The sequence below is a fragment of the Heteronotia binoei genome, chromosome 9, assembly GCF_032191835.1.
Source record: "Heteronotia binoei isolate CCM8104 ecotype False Entrance Well chromosome 9, APGP_CSIRO_Hbin_v1, whole genome shotgun sequence".
Lineage (NCBI taxonomy): Eukaryota > Metazoa > Chordata > Lepidosauria > Squamata > Gekkonidae > Heteronotia > Heteronotia binoei.
In genome coordinates this window covers 74,789,307-74,810,368 of record NC_083231.1, presented here as the reverse complement: position 1 = coordinate 74,810,368, position 21,062 = coordinate 74,789,307, and the positions used below count along the sequence as shown (strand labels likewise).

General features: G+C 46.0%; 1 protein-coding gene across 2 annotated transcripts in view; it reads right to left on the bottom strand.

Annotated features, from left to right (window-relative positions):
* Nucleotides 1-1,273: 1,273 nt before the first annotated feature.
* Nucleotides 1,274-21,062, bottom strand: part of SCLT1 (sodium channel and clathrin linker 1) — a 95,334-nt gene continuing 75,545 nt past the window's right edge. For both annotated transcript variants that reach the window (XM_060246795.1, XM_060246796.1), the window contains 3 exons: nt 6,281-6,359; nt 3,268-3,363; nt 1,274-1,727 (listed from right to left, as the gene is read on the bottom strand). In XM_060246795.1, the coding sequence (XP_060102778.1) occupies nt 1,665-1,727; nt 3,268-3,363; nt 6,281-6,359 (238 nt within the window). In that variant the 3' untranslated portion in view covers nt 1,274-1,664. The remainder of the gene's footprint in view (nt 1,728-3,267; nt 3,364-6,280; nt 6,360-21,062) is intronic.

Below are 21,062 nucleotides of genomic sequence, written 5' to 3'. Positions count from 1 at the left end.
ATCAGATAACATTTGCACTATTAGGAATGCTAGCATTTGTGCAGAAAGAATGCCTTATCTGTTTTGCTCCCCACCATGTTTAGGTTCATAAGCTTTGTGATATTTTGAATAATGCTGAACCAAAAATTAAAAAAAAAATGAAAAGAAAAAAATAGTGCTTTCCCCCCATCCTCTAACTGCAAAAGTAGGGTAAAGTATCAGTACAACCAGCTGTATAAGTTAGTTTCATGCCATATTTCGTACTCAACAAGTGAAGGATCATAAATAAAGCAGTAATCTTTATCACTGCGTTTGTTTTGTTGATATGGAAATAATTGATGATTTCTTGATAAGCTTCACCTTTTCCTTATGCAGAGTTCCCAAACAATCTATTTGATTATAACTGGTGTGTACTACATTAACATGTAGACTGAAACACTTCTATAATGTTGACTGGAATGTTGTCTGTTAGGTTCTGGGCATACACCAATATGAAAAGAAATTATACTTGTCTCGTGTACAAATCTTAATTATTTTAAAATTTTGAAAAAAATCCATCATTACATTTGTAAAACCTTGTACAGAGGATTTTTCACTATGTGCCTAGCTTTGGTGTCCATTTGCTCAAATATGAAAACAAACAGGTGCATGACAAAACAGATAGAATCAGATATAAAATATATGTAGAGATGACTATTTTATATTACATGGCCCAATCCTGTATTTATTTTCCTCCCCCTTTTGAAGTATTTATAAAGACCTAGTTGAAGATGGCTGTATTTTTTGTTAAAATATTTAGTAGAATTGTGCCTTTGTCTGTATGTGAATAAATGCTGTACATTTTGCAATACACTTAGAGGTGTGGGCTGACATCTGTGCTTTTTGACACTTTGGATCCAGACTTGCCCTTAAGTGAGTGCTTTTGGTCAAATGGGGAGGGCAAATATCCACATACTGAATCTTCTCACCACCAGAAGCAGATTCTTAGACCATCCAGATGGCTACAGCCAGAATCAGGAAAGCTATATTCATCCAGCTGAGCTCTGCCTGCAGTTTGTGGGTTGCAGTGTGCCTAGTAAGCAATTAGCAGCTGGTATAATCAAAGTCAAACCTTCTGTAAGAATCTGTTGTGACTGGGAATAGGTCAGAATTTGTTATACTAGTTTCAGTAATTCAGCTCTGTCAAAGAAAAAATAAGACTGAGAAGCAGCAGTGTTGCAAGTGGCAGAATGACACACGTCATGTTACTAGCTTAATATTTTTTCCACATTAAATAATACACATATAGACAAAATCAGTTTAAAAGACACCATAATTTATAGTTGACAAATTATGTGAAACAGACAAGCCAGTTGTACAATAAAAAAGCTTTCAGTCCAGCAGCAAGTATTCTGACTTACCACTTTAAAAGTAAGGAAGAGAAAACATTATGCAATGACATGTTTAGTTTCATACGCTGAGAAAGAGAAGCCAGCTTCCTTTCTGGCTTTGTATAATTCATTGTGAATTTCTGCAGGGAGGGGTTGTGTGTGAAGCAGCCATAATCTCTGTCTTTCCAAATTCAAGCAACATAAAATTGCTCCAAAAACTTGAACACTTTGTGCATGATAGGTCTTAATGTTCCAACGCTATTCTTCTTCAACAGCCTTAACTTGGGAATTGTACAAAAGAGAAGTACATCATGTTTAAATGTTTTCCAACTCTATCAAGGAGGCAGCTTTTTTTCTCTGCATGTTAATTGTACTGAGCTGTAATTAAAACAAAACAGCAATTAGTTTCTTCAGTGGGGATCTTTAAACTAATTGGATTATGGTACAACCTGAAGTACAGTGAAATGGAGTATTTTATTACTATTCCTATGATCTAACAAGGAACTCCCAAATGATCATGACATTTTTGATAGTTTACCACCTCAAAATCAGAAAGGCATTCAACAAAACTGCACCCTAAAATCCAGCAAATTCTTATTAGCCCAGTAGCAGCAAAGAATAAATGGGGCCCTGTAGATTAATGATAAATGTTTAGCAGTGCATTTTTTCTTAGGCTTCAGAGACACTGCTTTTCAACATCTCCTATATCAGATTTAAATCAGGGTGTCAAATATATGGCCCACAGATTGGATCCGGCCCCTGCAGGGCTCAGATCTGGCACACAAGCAACTTTTGCTTCCTTTTCCAAGACTGCTACTGCAGTTGCATGGCAGCTAGCTTGCTTTTCCCTCAGTGGCTCTCTGCCTTTTGCCTCCCTCCCTCTCACACATACATAGAGCTCCATGGCTGCTTCATGTAGGAGAGATACAAAGAAGCCCCTCTCTCTTGCATAATGTTTCTCCTCTTTTGGGGAGGAGGAGTAAAGAGTTAAGACCAGTAACATTTAACATTTTATTCCAGGTATAAACTTTTGTGTGCAAGCACATTTCACAGGGTGGGTGGATTCTTCTGACAAAATTTACATTGAAATTATTTTAGTTTATTCTGATTTTTTTTTTTTAAAAAAAGATTGATTTCTCTGTTATTTGGATTTATTTTCTTTCAAAAAGACCCTGATTGGAAATTAGAACACTTGGATAAGTCCTAATATCTTGGAGAGTGGAGTGATTTCAGTTGCCAAATGATAATAGCACATACTGGTAATAAAGCAGGAAAACTAGCTCTCCATTCAGTCCAGGAGGATGTATGGTCAATCAGCAGTCTCTCTAATTTCCCTTTGAAATTTCTTTGTAACAGCACTGCTACTCTTAGGTCAACAAGTAAATGTGGTTTCTAATATCAGACTTATGTCCTTTTATTATTTGCATCCTCCTGGACTGAATCCTCGATGGAATTGAGACCTAGGTTTTCTGTCCCATTACCAGTGCTGGTAGTATCTCCATTTCTGCTACCCCTCTGTATATCACACCTAATCCAATCAAGCCTGCTATTGCCATTTGGCATCTGAAATAACCTTTATAAGGTTTCTATCTCCGGTACCTCATGTTACATTTTAAGGCACACATGGCCTGGCCCAACAAAGTAACATTTATTTCCGATCCACCTCTCCTAACAAGTTCAACACCTTTGATTTAAATGGCTGGTTATGCTGAAGAAGCCATCAATGAATTCAGTGTCTGGTTTACATAATTTATAACTCTATTTGTTAGAATAATAGTTCCAATAACTAACTCTTCATTCTGAGAACCATATTTCCTAGCTTTCAGCAAAAGAAAGATAAAAAGGCAAAATTGTCATTTCTAAGGATTTCTGATTATACAGCTGTAATGAGGGCGTTTCCTGATACACATTTAGATACCTGTTGAGATGCTGTAGCTGCCCTCTCTTCTGCCTGGCTTAGCCGTCTTTGAAGTCTGTTGACTTTTTCTTGATGTTCCATCATTAATTTTTCATTCTGTATAAATGAAACAGCTCATTACAAATGTAAGATTCTGTTATCAGATCATACATATTGCAAAAAGCAAGCTTTGAAAAAGAGAAAGTTAATCAATGCCAAATACAGAGCTATGCACCAAAGGAAGACAAGACAGACTGCTAAGCACACTGTTGTCCTTGAAAGGAATTTCCAGCTTTCATTTTGTTGATGACAATTTTGGTATACTACAAATACAAATGTGAACTTTTCATATGGCTGGTAGAGAAGCTCGGGGGGGGGGGCACAGTTTTGCTGTAGTGCAGGGGTGTCAAACTCATTTGTTAGGAGGGCCAGATCTGACATAAATGAGACCTTGTTGGGCCTGACCATGTTGGGTTGGGCCAGGTCATGTCGGGCCAGGCCATGTGTGTACCTATTTAAGATTAGGTAACAGAGATATAAACTTTATAAAGGTCTTAAAGGTACTTTCTTTGTATTTCTCTCATGGGATCCAGGGAACTGGGCAAAGGAAGCTCTGGCTCTTTCCATCCTTCCCCAGGTGATGGGGGGTGGGGAGCCTCAGCCAATAGAAGGAAGAGATGCTTGGCTCAATAGCTCTGCTGTGCGATTGAGAGAGCCTGGAAAAACAAGCTCTGCTTTCCCTTCTTCTTCAGCTAATGGAGAAAATAGAGGTTTTGCTCTGTAGTTCCTGTGTGATTGAGCAAGCCTTGCAAATTAAGTGTTATGCAGAAGGAAGCAAGAGATATGGAGAAGGAAGCAAATGACAGCCAGTTGCTCGGGAGGCCTGGTAGGAGCCCTCTGGGGGCCTGATTTGGTCCCTGGGCAGCATGTTTGACACCCCTGCTGTAGTGCTTCTATCAGCCAGCCCTTGGAAGAGAAAAGGCAGGTACTTGGACCTGGTTGAAAGAACATCACAATCATACAGTATTGCAGGGGTTTTTTTGTAGCAGGAACTCCTTTGCATATTAGGCCACAGCCCTGGAAGCTCTTGGAGGATTGGCTACATCAGGGGTGTGTGGCCTAATATACAAAGCAGTTTCTGCTACAAAAAAAGCCCTGCAGTTTTGAAATCACCACCAAAGCTGCATTCAAGTACCCAAGTTTAACTATGATCAAATAACATGTATGAATGTGGCTTGGGCTATGCTCACATACTAACCTGGCTCCTATGCCTTCATTCATCCCTTCTGCCTTTTCAAATGGAATGTGACGGCAGAATGGTGGTTAAAAATTAACTCTGGTTACCTATGACAAGGGTCCCCAACCCCTGGGCCGCTACTGGGCTGCGGGTGTCTGCAAGTGGGCCGTGAAGCCTGGCGGCTCCCCCCACCACAGAGTTTACCTTCGTCACCCCCCTGCCGCTGCCCTCCCTTTCTCCCCGGTGCTGCAATGCAGCGTGGCGCTCCATCGTTTCCCTCCCTCCCCCCTCCCTCCGATTGCGCCGAGCTGAGCCGCGCTGAAACTGGGCCTTACCAGTTTCGATGGGGCCAGTGCACTAACACTTTGAAGTACACGTGAGAAAATGCTTCTCCCTCCTTCCTGGAACCGGAAGTGAGGGGGGAGAGGCATTCTCTTGTGCGTACTTCGAAGTGTTAGATGGCGTGCTGGCCCCATCAAAACTGGTAAAGCCCAGTTTCGACTCTGCTCTGCTCGATCTGAGGGAGGAGAGCGATGACGGAGGCAGTGCCGAGGAGAGAGGGAAGGCGGCAGGAGGGGGGACCGAGCTTCGTCACGCAGGGTGGGGGATGATGGAGCTAAACTCCGCCGGGCTGCTTCAGTGGGTTGCCCGCCGCTGCAGAGGTGCTGCAAGGGGTGGGCAGCAAGGGGAGGGGGGCAGGGCGGCAAGGCTGCACAGCACCGGGGGGGGGGGGTGGCAAAGCCATGCAGCGCCATGGGGCAGGGGAAATTCGGTGCCCCCACGCTGCCGGCCCTGGGGCTGCGGTGGGCAGGCCAGCCCTGGTGCCGGTCCCTGGTACCATGAAGGTTGGGGACCACTGACCTATGATATATGAATGCAAATGCAGGGCATTACTTCAGGCAGCTCTGTAGCCAGGAATTTATTTGTCAGGGGGCACCAACTTCCGGGAGGGGGCGCTAATTAAATTTAAATTAAAGAGTTTAAGTAAGTAGCTACTACTCTCCCCTCCTGCTCCCCTGGCTAGCAAGGGAGAGTTTGTGCCGTGACAAGCCATGCCAGCCCGAAGTGATTCCTGTAACGGGGTGCTGAGGATTCTATAGGGGGTGCCACTGTCTGCACCTCCCACTAACTATAGCCCTGACTTCAGCTAAGAATCTGTCTGCATTCATACATCAGGGGTAACCCAAGTTAAACAATATTCTTTGGGCTCTCATATGTGTGATACACAAACAACAGAAAGAAGGAATAGTTCTTGAAACCTCCTTTCTTAGACACTATTATGGACTAATCCAAATAGTCTATCCCACTTTTGAAGCAAGCAGACAGCAAGTCTATTGCTGAATAAGGATATTCAGTTCCTTTGTTTTTCTTGCATGTGGAGAAACATCTGATAAATGAGGTCAATTTATTTTATTTTTAAAGACTAGATGCAACTGAAACAAAGAAGTCTCTTATTTTAAATGGACAATGGATGAAACATATATTGAGTTTCTACAGCTAGAAGTATAATCTAAATTGCATCACAGCCAACTTCTAACCAGTTTTCAAATCATTGCCCCAAATTAGCTAACTAAAGATAAATATTTCTGTTGTAAGAGTGAGGAGAAAGGACTGTTTCTAGCATTTGTTTTACACACACATCAGAAACAGGATAGGCATTTCTAGCTGAGAACTTATTGTAAGCAATCTTCCTTGCAATAAATGAACCAATGATTCATACAAATATGGTTCAAGTGAGATTGCTTAAGTTGTGCATGTTTTTGAAGCATGGCATTTGAATGAAGTTCATTCTCTTACCTCTATGATCTTTTCATTTGCTCTTTCCAGCTGGCACAGTAACTCCTGTGAGTGGATTTTCTGGTGACTCAGCTCACTTCTATGAAAAAGGATCAAAGAAACTCATTACATTAATTCAGTGTCTCTTGCACTGACTACTGGCCAAAAGAAAGCTGATATGTTCAAGGTTGCTTCCCTCATTTCCCTATGAAATGAATACAGAAATAGAACTTTAAAAGGTACAAGTATGTTGATTCTTAGTATATAGGGCAAAACATATTTACACAGTAAAATGCCCAAACTTAACAAGTGTAAATCTTAGATGTCAAGGTACAGGAATAAAATAAATCATCTAGTGGCCTAAGAATAATTTCCATTAAGTATTAACCTTCTAAACTTTAGATAATGTCTTCTCATGCATTTTGAAGTACAAAGGCATTCAAAATTCAAAACACCACCATGCTCCTTAATCAAGAATATAATGTTTCTGTGAGAACTTTAAAAAAACAAAACGGTTGCTGCACCTGGCAACTGGCAGGAAGGTTTGGACACGGGGTGGGGGGAAGTGTTGGCTGCATTACTTCATTACGTCCAGGGAAACCCACAAGAAACAAATGGTAGCGCTAGAAATTGCTGGAAACTTAAAAGGTGAAATTATAAACTTCCCAGTGATTGGTAGAGCTACCCTATGGTTTTCCTTCGAAGTGACATAATGGCACAGCCAACAGAGACATTCCCCCCTCCTCTTGCTGCTCTGAGTGGCGGCAGGTAAGTGGGGCTGCTAGGGCAACTAGGGCAATAGCAGGAGGCTTGGAAGCCCTATAAGAAACCTGCAGTTAACTTTCTAGATGCAATTGTATGATTTGACTGGGGGAAATACAAAAAAAGTTGTGGGAGAACATAAATCCAGACAGCACTGTTGTGTGCATGGGTGTGTTCACTGAGGAACTGTCTGACTTTGACAAAGAGTAAATTCCTCTCCTTCCTCAAAACAGATCAAAAGCGGCATTTTGAATTTTAGAGCTTTAAAGGATTTTCATGACATGGCATGAAAAACTGCTTTTCTGGGAATAACAAACTGTGGATTTCTCAGCATGCAGCTATGACTGAAGTAACAATGTGAAAATCCAACGAAAGAGGATCTTTCCCTATTCCTAAACAATTACCATGCTGTGTCTTCATTGTGTATTCTAGATTGCAGAGAGACAACATGTGCAAATGATGTTAATGCTGGCAATTTATATTTGTGCTGTATATGCAACACAGTGATAAGAGAATTCATATTAATTGTAAAACAATATGGTTACTTCATGGTAAAAATCTCAAAACTTAAAGTACCAATGACTGAGAATAACCTTTTTTATGCAACTCTACTAAAATATCATGATCACTGTAAAAGAATTTATAGTTATAATTTCTGTAGTACATGTTTTAAATGGTGTGTTTTTGGAAGCAAACACCAAAAAACCAAAACACAAAAATTTAAAATGTTGTTTTTAGATTAATGGCAAGTTCTGAAGCTTGGCACACATTTGAAACCCCCCTCACAATCAAAAGATGCTTGACAGCAGGCCTCAGATTCAGTGGGAGCTCACAGGAGCACAGCTCCTGAACCTTTCTGAGTTCCACCTCCTCCTGAGAGTTCCACCTCCTTGTCCATTGAATAGTATTGCAGCTGCATAACAATCCCTGGATGAGCTCCACCACCTATTTTTCTACAAAATGACCACTGCTTAACAGAATAATAGCTCAAGAAATTATCTACTTGTTGCAAGTGTGTCTCATGAAGCACCTTGTTCCTCATGAAACACCCTGTGCCTGCTTCATGATCTGCCATTGATGTCCTCTTCAAGATAATGTCCTTACTGGATGCAAGTTTAGTATCTATCAGGAGTAGGGCATTCTCTGGTGGTAGTTCTGGGGCTGGTTGTATTTCTATGGAGTTCACCTCCTCTGGTGACAAGCAAGTTACTTAGGCTTTGAGTGACTCCAGATAGTTGGATGTTCTTCACTGGACTGCCCCTGTCTAAATAGGAGACTATAGGTGAAGGCTTCACTTTTGATACTGCAGGACAAGTTCAGGTCCCTCTCCCTTTGTATTTGCTACAGCCACCAACAGGTTTGCTGTTTTTTTGGGGGAAAAGGCCTCACCAAGATGAACTCCCCTCCCTGTCTGAGCTATAAATGTTGAGCAACAAAGCACTAACGCTTTGTGTTTTCCTGAGGTACAATTTCCTCCCTGCTGTGGCTGGTATAGTACAAAAAGCTCACAGATGAGGGCTACACAGGTGAAATGTAGCTATGAAGCACTCAGGGATGAAGACCTCATAGAGAGATCCTTCCCTACTTGCTGTAGATGTGGTGACAAAGCAATTATGGGATGAAAGCCTCATGGCAGTGCTCTATATATAGAGGGCTCAGAAGGCCCTCTATATACTACCAAAAGCAGAAGTTCACAGTAAGTGAAAACATTTTCCTTTTTACAGAAATTGCCGATCATTTGGAATTGCCTCAACTATCAGACATAAGACTTGACCCCTACAATTGTCTTTTTTCAGAGGCAAGCAAAAACCTTCTTCTGAGCCATACAAGTAAAACAGGACTGAAGTTTTGTCTTGCTGCTAATCTGCACATTCTAAGGTTTTGTCATTGTATTATTACAATAGATATTTTTAATTTTAATGTAACCTACTTTGGAAACAAATTTGGAAGTACCATATTCATGTTAAAAATACCATGCTTGTAAATAGGAAACAAAAGGTGAGCTGTTGAGTAATAAGGCAGAGGTGATAATATATCTTCCAGCTATGGGGAGTGTTCAATGCAAAATTCTCATGTGAGATACACAGCACATTCTAGGTGTTTTGCTGTTGAATTATGCTGCAATATGCTTATATTATTGTTAGTAATTAAATATTTTGTAGGGTGCCAGTACCTGCAGCTGATCTTCTTCGTGGTCTCTGTGCAGTCCCACACATGGGTCTTGCCGCAGGCAACGGATCCATACCTCGGAGCTCCAATAACTCGCCTATAGCGTCTTTTGGCGCGCTTTCCTCCCGCCCTGGGGAGCAGGCAGCGACCGCGCATGCCTGGAGCGGGGGGAGAGTGCCCATTCCACTCAGTTTCTTCCCTACTGCCGCCCGGACAACACCCTCCTCGCTGCGTTCCTCCTTAGCTCGTCTATTACCTCATCCTTTGCGTTCCTTCTCTTCACCTTCACTGGTATCGTATTCTTCCTCTTCTTATATTCCCTTTTCGTCCCGTAATTTTTTTTTTTTTTTTAAAGGCCCGTCTCTGCGCTATCTTTCCCCTTTTCTCCCTCCCCTCCCTTGTCCGGAGCGCATGGAAGGGAAAGTTACCTTTAAAAAGTGCACGCGCTGTGGGACCAAAATCCCCTCCTCAGACGGCCACAGCCACTGCCTATTTTGCCTGGGGGAAGCCCACCGAGTCGACTCCTGCCCTCACTGTGCGAACTTCGGCAAGCAGGCCCGTAAGAACCGTGCAGCCAGGCTCCGGAGTTTCCTAATTGAGTTGTCCCTGAGGGCTATGCCCGCGTCGGACTCGCCGCCTCCCCAACAACAAGCGAGAGATTCGGCCTCTACGGACGTGTCTCTCTCTAAACAGAAGCACAAGTCCGAGAAGAAATCATCGAAGCACGCCGATACTGGCCATAAGGCTTCGAAGAAATCGCGCCATCTTGAATCCACGGATTCGGCGCCCAAAAAAGCTCGTCATTCCGAATCGGCTGATTCGGCTCCGAGGAAACTCCACCAGTCTCATTCGGCTCCTAAGAAGCCTCGGGCACCCACCTTGACTTCGACGTTCATGGATTCCACGGCCCCAGCGCAGCCGTCACTTCCGCTTGAATTGTCGGCCCCGTCGGACGTCATCACCGACATGCCGCAACTGACGCCTCACTCATCCACAGCAGTCGAGGTCATACCAATTCAATCCCGTTCACCTTCGGTGCACAGCGTGGTTCCTGCGGACTTTCTACAACCCGACCTGACTACCGATTCGACTCAGGCATACCTTAAACCTCCTCTTCAGATCGGATCCTTCCGAGATATCGGGATTTCTCCCCTGTACAGGGACTCCGCTACTCAGGCTCCAGCTAACCAAGGTCGTTCTCGTTCGCCTACTCATCGAATCCGTTCTCGTTCACCCACCCATCGAATCCAATCCCGGTCGCCGACTCTCCGAGGCCGCTCCAGATCTCCACGTAGGCGCCGAGATTCCGGCTCTTCGGGTTACTATCAGGACTACTACGCCCCTGCAAGGTACGACCGCCATTACTCTCGGTCTCCTTCGCCTAGACGCCGGCCTTACCACCATTCTTCTCGGTCCCCATCTGTGGAGGGATCACGTTACTCCCCGTACTCAGCAATCCGGTACGAAGACTCCCCTGGACCCCGTGGGCGTGATCGACTTCGTGATTCCCCACGACTCCATGATCTCGATCGGTTTCCAGATTCTCCTCGACCCCGTGATCGATATTATCCACGGCCCCGTGATCAAGATCGGACCCGAGAACCTGATTACTCTCGCTATTCCCCTCGACTCCGTGACCACCGTCGGGTTCGGGAGCATGAATACCACTCCAATCTGGAGCCGCTTCGAGCCCGGGACCACTATCATCACCGAGACGTTGCTAGGCCGCGCACTCCATCAGCCTCGGCTTCGATTGCTCCCCCGGTCTCCACTCCTACGGACCAGCGTGATCAGATCGTTAAGCCTAAGACCATCCCTTCGGACCCGATCCCGCCTCCACATCCTCCTTCGGGTGAGGACTTCCACTCCGACGCCGACTCGTCAGCATCATCAGACTCTGAGGACCATCCAGACTCGGTAGTCTCGGACTCGGCGCCACAGCCCCGACTTTCCCCATCGGATGCGTCCAAGGCCTATCTCCATCTGATCACCACCATGGCCGAAGCCTTAAACATTACTCTTCCGTCGGACTCACCAAAGGTCTCTGACATCGTACATGACCTCGTACAAGCGGACTTCCCACCGGGTTCACTGCTTCCAATGCTACCTGTGCACCTCGAAGGCCTCCGCGAGACCTGGGACAAGCCTGCTTCAGTCCCACCCACCTCTAAACGCTTTGACTCTCTCTACAGAGTTCACGCTCCTGAGGCTAAATTTCTTGCTTCTCATCCAGCACCTAATTCTATTATTGTGCATTCAGCCACTAAGGCTAAGCCCTCCAGACATCCGACACCTCCAGACCGAGAGGGCAGGAAATTGGACACTTTGGCCAGGAAAATGTTCAACCTTGCCTCCACAAATTCCAAGCTGAACAACTATCTAGCCTACTTTTTGGCTTACATCTTCAACTTGGCCAACCAATTTACGCCTCTCATCCCTTCCCTTCCTGAACCTTCTCAAAGGACGGCCTCTGGCTTGGTATCAGAACTGTCTAGAGTGTCGAAACAACAGATAAACACCATACGCCACGCTGTTTCCTGCTCTTCCAGGGTCTTTGCGTCCTCTGTTGCCCTGCGTCGCCACGCCTGGCTAAGGTCCACCAACTTACAACCGGACATTAAGCAAAAGATTGAAGACCTCCCTTTTGATGGTCTGGGCCTCTTCCATGCTTCTACCGACGAGGTTCTCACCTCAGTAGATGATGGACGCAAGCGTGCGAAGCGCTTGGGAGTTTCCCAACCGTTCTCCCAACAGTTCAACCGTACAAAACCCTGGAGACCATCATTCCAGAAGCGTCAACAGTCACCCAAGCGGAATGACTTCTGGAAGAGGAAGAGTGTACAGCAGAAGCCTCAGTTTCAACAAAGACCTCGGTCACAACAGCTCAAAAAGTCCTCCCTTCCTTCCAAACAGTCTCTTTGACTTTCCTCAAACCCCACCGGCTTTCCGCACACGTCTATCACCATTCCTTCCCACTTGGAACTCGATCACAACCGACTCCTGGGTGCTGACCATCATGCGCCTAGGTTACGCAATCGAGTTCATTTCTCCACCTCGCCACCACTACTTCATAGCTACCCCCCCGTCTTCACTCCTCCATCAGGAGATCCTGGACTTGCTCCAGAAAAACGCGATAGAGCCCGTCCCTCCGCTACATCGAGGGACAGGCTTCTATTCAAGATATTTCCTGGTCCCCAAGAGGGATGGAGGCAAGCGTCCCATTCTAGATCTGAGGAAGCTCAACAAGCACATCGAATACAGGAAGTTCGGAATGATCTCCCTGCAGTCCATCTTGCCCCTCATCCCCAGGAATTCCTGGATGGCTTCTCTAGATCTTCAAGACGCTTACTTCCATGTGACCATCCGACCTCAACATCGGAAGTATCTGCGGTTTGCCATGGGCCAGGACCACTTCCAATATGTGTCCCTACCATTCGGCCTCTCCACTGCGCCCCGCGTTTTCACCAAGTGCATGGCAGTGGTGGCAGCTGCGCTTCGCATCCGGAACATCCCAGTCTTCCCATACATCGACGACTGGCTTCTTGTAGCTCCGACCCAACAGCAACTGCAGCACAACCTCAACACAGCTCTCACCCTCCTGAGTTCCCTGGGCCTTCGCGTGAACGCATCAAAATCACACCTCACACCTACCCAGGACCTCAAGTTTATAGGCGCCCTTCTACGCACTTCTCTCCATCGTGTTTTTCTCCCCGAGGATCGGGCACTAACTATCATTGCCCTGGCCAAGTCAGTTCAACAACAACCTTGTCAGTCTGCGTTCACAATCCAACGCCTGCTGGGCCTTATGGCCGCCACAACATCTGTCCTTCACTTTGCCAGGCTACGGATGCGACAACTACAGCTCTGGTTTGTACGAGCCTACCACCCTCAGGCACAACCACAAAGTGTTTTGCTTACTGTTCCGCAGAGAGCGCTTCTATCTCTCACGTGGTGGACTGTACCCAACAATCTCCTCGAGGGCAAGCTGTTTCTACCGACTCCCCCGATGACCATAGTAACAACAGATGCCTCCAAGTGGGGATGGGGAGCCCACTTAGAGGACAAAACCGTCAGAGGACTTTGGACTACCTCCGAGAGAGCCATGCACATAAACTGCTTAGAACTGATTGCGGTACACAGAGCTCTTCAATCCTTTCTCCCACTGATAAGGGGTCGGCACGTTCAGATCTCCACGGACAATATGGCAACAGTTTACTACATAAACAAGCAGGGGGGCACCAGATCCCTCCGTCTGTGCCGTATAGCCGTACTGCTCTGGGAATGGTGTGTCAAGCACAACATATACATGACTGCCATTCATCTCCCGGGTGTGGAGAATACTCTGGCCGACTCCCTCAGCAGGGTTCGCATAGACGACCACGAATGGTCCATCAATCCGACCTACCTTCGGCGTATCTTCCGATGCTTCGGAACACCCAAGGTAGACGTCTTTGCTTCCAGGGACAATGCCAAATGTCCTCAATTTTATTCCAGGAGGGGCAACGACGCCTTCCTACACAACTGGACAGGTCCCCTTCACTACTTCTTCCCACCAACCCCCCTTCTGACACGGGTGTTGGTGAAGATAGCACGGGATGGCACGGACTGCATCCTCATTGCGCCATGGTGGCCTCAGCAACCGTGGTTCACGAGGCTTCTTCAAATGTCCCGCCACACTTACCGCCGGCTTCCTCCTGTGGGCGACCTTCTCTCTCAGGCCAGCGGTCAGGTTCTTCATCACAACCCTCGAGTCCTGGCCCTGGCAGCCTGGAGAATACATCCGCCTACCTCTCTACAGAGGTAGCCAACATCATCCTCAACGCAAGAAAGCCTTCCACTAGACTTTCGTATCAACGTAAATGGAAGCGCTTCTGTTCCTTTGCGACATCTAATCATCTGCAGCCAGAATCAGCACCCCTTAACCTGATCCTTGATTATCTACTTTCTCTACAAAAATCAGGACTCTGTTATTCCTCCTTAAAGGTTCACTTTTCTGCAGTTTCTGCTTTCCACAACCCGGTTGATGGCAAAACAGTGTTCTCCCATCCTTTGTCTAAGTCCTTTCTTAAGGGCATGTTGCACCTCAATCCACCTGTTAAGCCCTTCGTCCCGACTTGGAGTTTATCGTTAGTCCTTTCCTGCCTGATGAAAGTTCCCTTTGAACCTATGGCTACCATAGACCTCAACCTTCTTTCCTGGAAGACAGCATTGCTGGTAGCCCTTACCTCAGGTAAACGGGCAAGTGACTTATGCGCCTTCCGTCACGATCCTCCCTACACTATTTTCCACAGGGACAAAGTTGTTCTGCGACCGGACCCTGCGTTCCTTCCTAAGGTTGTCTCCCAGTTCCACTTATCAACTTCAACTTCTCTACCAACGTTTTTCTCCAACCCATCCGACCAGGGACAACGAGCCCTGCATTCTTTGGACGTTAGAAGGGCTTTATCTTTCTACCTTGATCGTACACAACCTTTCCGTAAGGACCCTAATCTGTTTGTGGCCTACGGGAATCCTCACAAAGGACACAAAATTTCTACCCAAAGACTGTCTAAATGGGTAGTTAGTGCCATCAGGTTGTGCTACGAACTGGCTAAACAGCCTCTGCCCGAAGGTCTTAAGGCCCACTCTACTAGAGCGGTCTCGACGTCTTCGGCTTTTCTGCAAGGCGTCTCCCTAGAGGACATTTGTGCGGCTGCATCGTGGTCCTCTCCATCCACGTTCGTCTCCCATTATGCTTTAGACGTTCGTGCGAGACGGGACGCCTCCTTCGGTCAAGCGGTCCTCAGATCCATCTTCCACTGAAGCCAGGGGTGAGTGCATCCGCTTCCACCTCTGCGTTGCATAATATGATGTGGTTGCATATGATGTGATTGGATTACGTGACTAACTTTCTTTTTTACCAGCACCCTCCTCCAGGACATTTAGCTGGCTAGTCACCCATGTGTGGGACTGCACAGAGACCACGAAGAAGATAAACAGGTTGCTTACCTGTAACTGATGATCTTCGAGTGGTCATCTGTGCAGTCACACACGCCCACCCAGCCTTCCCCGCTGCTGGCCTCTTATAATTGTTGCTTAACCTTGTATACTGTTAGTGCCAACGGCGGCTGGAAGAAACTGAGTGGAATGGGCGCTCTCCCCCCGCTCCAGGCATGCGCGGTCGCTGCCTGCTCCCCAGGGCGGGAGGAAAGCGCGCCAAAAGACGCTATAGGCGAGCTATTGGAGCTCCGAGGTATGGATCCGTTGCCTGCGGCAAGACCCATGTGTGTGACTGCACAGATGACCACTCGAAGATCATCAGTTACAGGTAAGCAACCTGTTTTTTCTCTTCCTTGAACATTTTAAAATAATATCTTAAAATAAGCAGTTAAAGATGCCAAATATTACAAAATTCTAGCCAAAAAATGTGTGGCAGGAATCAAAGTCCCTCAAATGTGATGTAATGTACTTAAGAGACTAGATTGAGGTGGCAAATATATGGGCTGCATCCAGCCCCCACAGGGCCCCAATCCAAGCCACCAACCAACTGTCCTTCTGCTGGTTCCTCCTTCCTGTTTCTTGCATAACAGCTCTTTTGCCCAGTCTCTCCTATTTCCCCTTTGCAGATGAGAAAGAGAAAGCCTTCCTGCAATTGGTTGAGGGAAAGAGCCAGAGAAGGGCCGCCCTCAATTATTATCAATTATCAAGGCATTATTAAGCTGTGCCTTGCCAGAGACAGAGCACATTGCAGAGACCTCTGGAAGAGAGCAGAGAGTGCTTCAAGGGTGAGGCTTGGCAGCTGGGGGAATGGCTGAAAACTTTTGAGTTCGTGTGAAGAGCTGAAGCTGATTGTGGCTAATTGATTAGAGTGGCTGTGTTGCCCACCCTCTTTGCATTATTAAGCTGTGCCTTGCCAGAGACGGAGCACATTGCAGAGACCTCTGGAAGAGAGCAGAGAGTGCTTCAAGGGTGAGGCTTGGTAGCTGGGGGAATTGCTGAAAACTTTTGAGTTTGTGTGAAGGGCTGAAGGTGATTGTGGCTGATTCATTAGAGTGGCTGTGTTGCCCACCCTCTTTGCATTATTAAGCTGTGCCTTGCCAGAGAGCTAAAGGGCTCTTGGCCTGTTGCTCTTAGCCTGGGGGCTGTGTAAGGACCAGGAACCCAGATCCCTATTTCCTTGTGTTCCCAATAAGGTAAGTAGACTCTTCAGGCAGGGAGCCACATAAACAGGGTTTAAAAAGAGACTGCATATTTTAAAAAGCTATCAAAAAGGTAGAATGTCAGCAGGGTGGTGGGGGCTTTCCAGTGTTTTGCATTGAGTGTCACATGTATGACTATCTGCCCACAGGACAGAAGTCTTGGGTGTGTGCTCGATGCAAGGAGCTCCTGGTCCTCATGGAACGAGTTCGTACCCTTGAGGCTGAGGTGACTGACCTGGAGAAGCAGAGACAGTCAGGCACTCACGGAAGACTCTCAGGGACGTGTTAGTTGAGCCCCGATCTGAACGTGGCAGCCCCGTTGCTGCCAGGGAGAGTGAGGGTCGAGAGGGAACAGGGCACCGGACTGAGGATAAGGGGAATACGCCCTCAGAAGGGACCTCTTCTTCGGTTGGTGAATGGGAATCCTTTCGCGCCAAAGAACCATCCCTGGGTGGGGAGAGAGGGAGGGTCTTGGTAGTTGGTGATACGATCCTTAGGCAAGTAGACAGCTGGGTGGCAAAACCGCATACTGACCGTATGGTGACTTGCCTGCCTGGTGCGAAGGTAGCGGACATTATGCATGTAGTAGATAGGCTGATAGACAGTGCTGGGGAGGAGCCGGTGGTTGTGGTGCATGTTGGCACCAACGATGCGGGGAATGCAGTCGTGAGGTCCTGGAGGAAAAATTTAGGCTGCTAGGCGGGAGACTTAAGGCCAGGACCTCCAAGGTAGCCTTCTCGGAAGTGCTACCTGTTCCACGTGCAGGGCTGGAGAGACAGGCACAAATTAGAAGTCTCAATGTGTAGATGAGACGATGGTGCAAGGAGGAAGGTTTTAAGTTTGTTAGGCACCGGGATGCTTTCTGGAACAAGCGGGAGCTGTACAAAAGAGACGGTCTCCACTTGTCCCTGGATGGAACCAGGCTGCTGGCGCTTAAAATCAAAAAGGTGGCAGAGCAGTTTTTAAACTAAATCTAGGGGAAAAGCCGACAGGAGATGAAATGCCTCTGGTTCGGGAAGACTCATCTCAAAGAGATGAAGGGTTAGCTGATACTTTTCTACCAGGTAATGGAACAGAGTTGTCCACTGGGACGGTGACAAACAGAATGGACTGCCTGCCAGAGTCTCGAGGCAGCAGGAGGAAGGTGGCGGGCCTAGATTGCCTAGGAAATTATAGATGGTTTGTACGCAAATGCTAGAAGTCTTCGAAGTAAATTGGTGAGTTGGAATGTTTAGTGTTGAGAGAAAACAGACACTGTGGGAATTTCAGAAACTTGGTGGAATGAGGAGAATCAGTGGGACACGGTGATTCCTGGATATAAGTTATACCAGAAGGATAGAGCGGGAAGGGTTGGAGGTGGGGTGGCTCTGTATGTCAGAGAGGGCATACGGTCCAGTAAGACTGAGGTCAGAGAATTAGACTCCCTTCTAGAAATGCTTTGGGTTGAAATAGAGGGCTCAAAAGGCAATTTAACTATGAGAGTTTGTTATCGTCCACCAAATCAAAAGACAGAGGACAACTATAATATGATGGAAGGCTTAAAGATGGTGGCTAGATGAAAAAACTGTGTCGTCATAGGTGATTTTAACTACCCGCAGATTGATTGGGTCAATATGTGTTCTGGTCGAGAGAAAGAGAATGAGTTTCTAGATGCTCTCAATGACTGTGCTATGGAGCAGAAGGTCACAGAACCTACCAGGGGTAGGGCGATCCTGGATTTGGTCCTAAGTAATGCCCAAGGCCTGGTGAGAGATGTAAAAGTGATCGCACTGCTTGGGAGCAGTGACCATAACGTTATTGATTTCACTATTTGTATAAATAGGGAGTTGCCCCAAAGACAAGCACAACCACGTTTAACTTTAAAAGGGGTAAATTCTCTGAGATGCGGAGGCATGTGAAGAGGAAACTGAAAGGAAAGGTAAATACAGTCAAACCCCTTGGGGAAGCTTGGAGGCTATTTAAAAATACAATCTTAGAAGCTCAGATAAAATATATACTACAAGTTAGGAAAGGTACAAACAGGTATAAGAGAAGGCCTGCATGGTTAACAAACAAAGTAACGGAAGCTGTAAAAGGTAAGAAGGACTCCTTTAAGCGGTGGAAAGCTAGTCCAAGTGCAATTAATAAAAGGGAACACGGCCAATGGCAAATCAAATGCAAGACTGTGATCAGGCAGGCAAAAAAGGACTATGAGGAGCATATTGCAAAAAACATAAAGACCAACAATAAAAATTTCTTCAAATATATTAGAAGCAGGAAACCAGCCAGTGAGGCAGTGGGGCCCTTGGATGACCAAGGGGTCAAAGGATTACTGAAGGAAGATAGGGAAATGGCTGAGAAGCTAAATGAATTTTTTGCCTCTGTCTTCACTGTGGAAGATGAGAAGTGTTTGCCTGCTCCAGAACCACTTCTATTGGAAGGGGTGTTGAAAGACTTGAGCCAGATTGAGGTGACGAGAGGAGGTCCTACAACTGATGGATGAATTAAAAACGAATAAGTCATCAGGTCTGGATGGCATACATCCAAGAGTTCTGAAAGAACTCAATGTTGAACTTGTGGATCTCCTGACAAAAATATGTAATCTTTCATTGAAATCTGCCTCTGTTCCTGAGGACTGGAAGGTAGCAAATGTCACCCCCATCTTTAAAAAGGGTTCCAGAGGAGATTCGGGTAACTACAGGCCAGTCAGTCTGACTTCAATACCGGGAAAGTTGGTAGAAATCATTATCAAGAACAGAATGAGTAGGCACATTGATGAACACGAGTTATTGAGGAAGACTCAGCATGGGTTCTGTAAGGGAAGATCTTGCCTTACTAACCTGTTATATTTCTTTCAGGGGGTGGACAAACATGTGGACAAAGGAGACCCAATATTGTTTACCTTGACTTCCAGAAAGCTTTTGATAAAGTTCCTCATCAAAGGCTCCTTAGTAAGCTCAAGAGTCATGGAGTAAAAGGACAGGTCCTCTTGTGGATCAAAAACTGGCTAATTAATAGGAAGCAGAGAGCGAGTATAAATGGGCAGTCTTCGCAGTGGAGAACGGTAGGCAGTGGAGTGCCGCAGGGCTCAGTACTGGGTCTCATGCTCTTTAACTTGTTCATAAATGATTTGGAGTCGAGAGTAAGCAGTGAAGTGGCCAAGTTTGTGGATGACACTAAATTGTTCAAGGTGGTAAAAACCAGAGAGGATTGTGAGGAACTCCAAAGGGATCGTTTGAGGCTGTGTGAGTGGGCGTCAACGTGGCAGATGAGGTTTAATGTGGCCAAGTGCAAAGTAATGCACATTGGGGCCAAGAATCCCAGCTGCAAATACAAGTTGATGGGGTGTGATCTGGCAGAGACTGACCAAGACAGAGATCTTGGGGTCGTGGTAGATAACTCACTGAAAATGTCAAGACAGTGTGCGATTGCAATAAAAAAGGCCAACACCATTTTGGGTATTATTAGGAAGGGAATTGAAAACAAATCAGCCAGTATCATAATGCCCCTGTATAAATCGATGGTGCGGTCTCATTTGGAATACTGTGTGCAATTCTGGTCACTGCACCTCAAGAAAGGATATTATAGCATTGGAAAAAGTGCAGAAAAGGGCAACTAGAATGATGAAAGGTTTGGAACACTTTTCCTACGAAGAAAGGTTAAAACGCTTGGGGCTCTTTAGCTTGGAGAAACGTCGACTGCAGGGTGACATGATAGAGGTTTACAAGATTATACATGGGGTGGAGAAGGTAGAGAAAGAAGTACTTTTCTCCCTTTCTCACAATACAAGAACTCGTGGGCATTCAATGAAATTGCTGAGCAGTCGGGATGGAACGGATAGAGGGGGGTACTTCTTCACCCAAAGGGTGATTAACATGTGGAATTCACTGCCATAGGAGGTGGTGGCGGCTGCGGGCATGGCCAGCTTCAAGAGGGGGTTGGATGAAAATATGGAGCAGAGATCCATCAATGGCTATTAGCAACAGTGTGTGTGTATGTGTGTGTGTGTGTGTGTGTATATATATATATATTTATATATATAAAATTTTTGGCCACTGTGTGATACAGAATGTTGGACTGGATGGGCCACTGGCCTGATCCAACATGGCTTCTCTTATGTTCTTATGTTCAGTTGGCTGAGGGGGAGAAAAAGAGCCCAAGAGGGGTAGGAAAATGGCATCAATTGGCAGCAGACCAACAATGTTTTATTCCAGGTACAAGCTTTTGTATGCCTGCACACTTCTTCAGAGGGGAGGAAGCGAAAGCCAGAGAGGAAAAAATTGAGTCCCATGTTTCAGACCAATAACATTTTATTCCTGGTATAAGCTTGTGTATGTCTGCACACTGCTTCGGGGGGGGGGGGGAAGGGAGAGGAAGTGGAGGAGGGAAAGAGTCAGAGAGAGATATCCCTCTTTCCATTTCTTACACATTGGGGTGGGGGTGGAAAGAGAAACTTACAGCACAGCTTAAATTCTTTATTGGGGGAAGGGAACAAGAGTCCACCAGCATGTTTAACGGCTAAACAAAAAAAATCTGTGGCAGGGCATGAGCCACTGCTCACTTCTTCAGATACAGCTAGATTAGAATGTGAATCCATCTGTCCTTATATCTTGGAGAGTGAAGTGATTTCAGACACCAAATGACAATAGCATGAATTGGTAATGAGAGATGAAACCTTGGTCTCAATTAAATTCAGGAAGATGCATGGTTTTGAG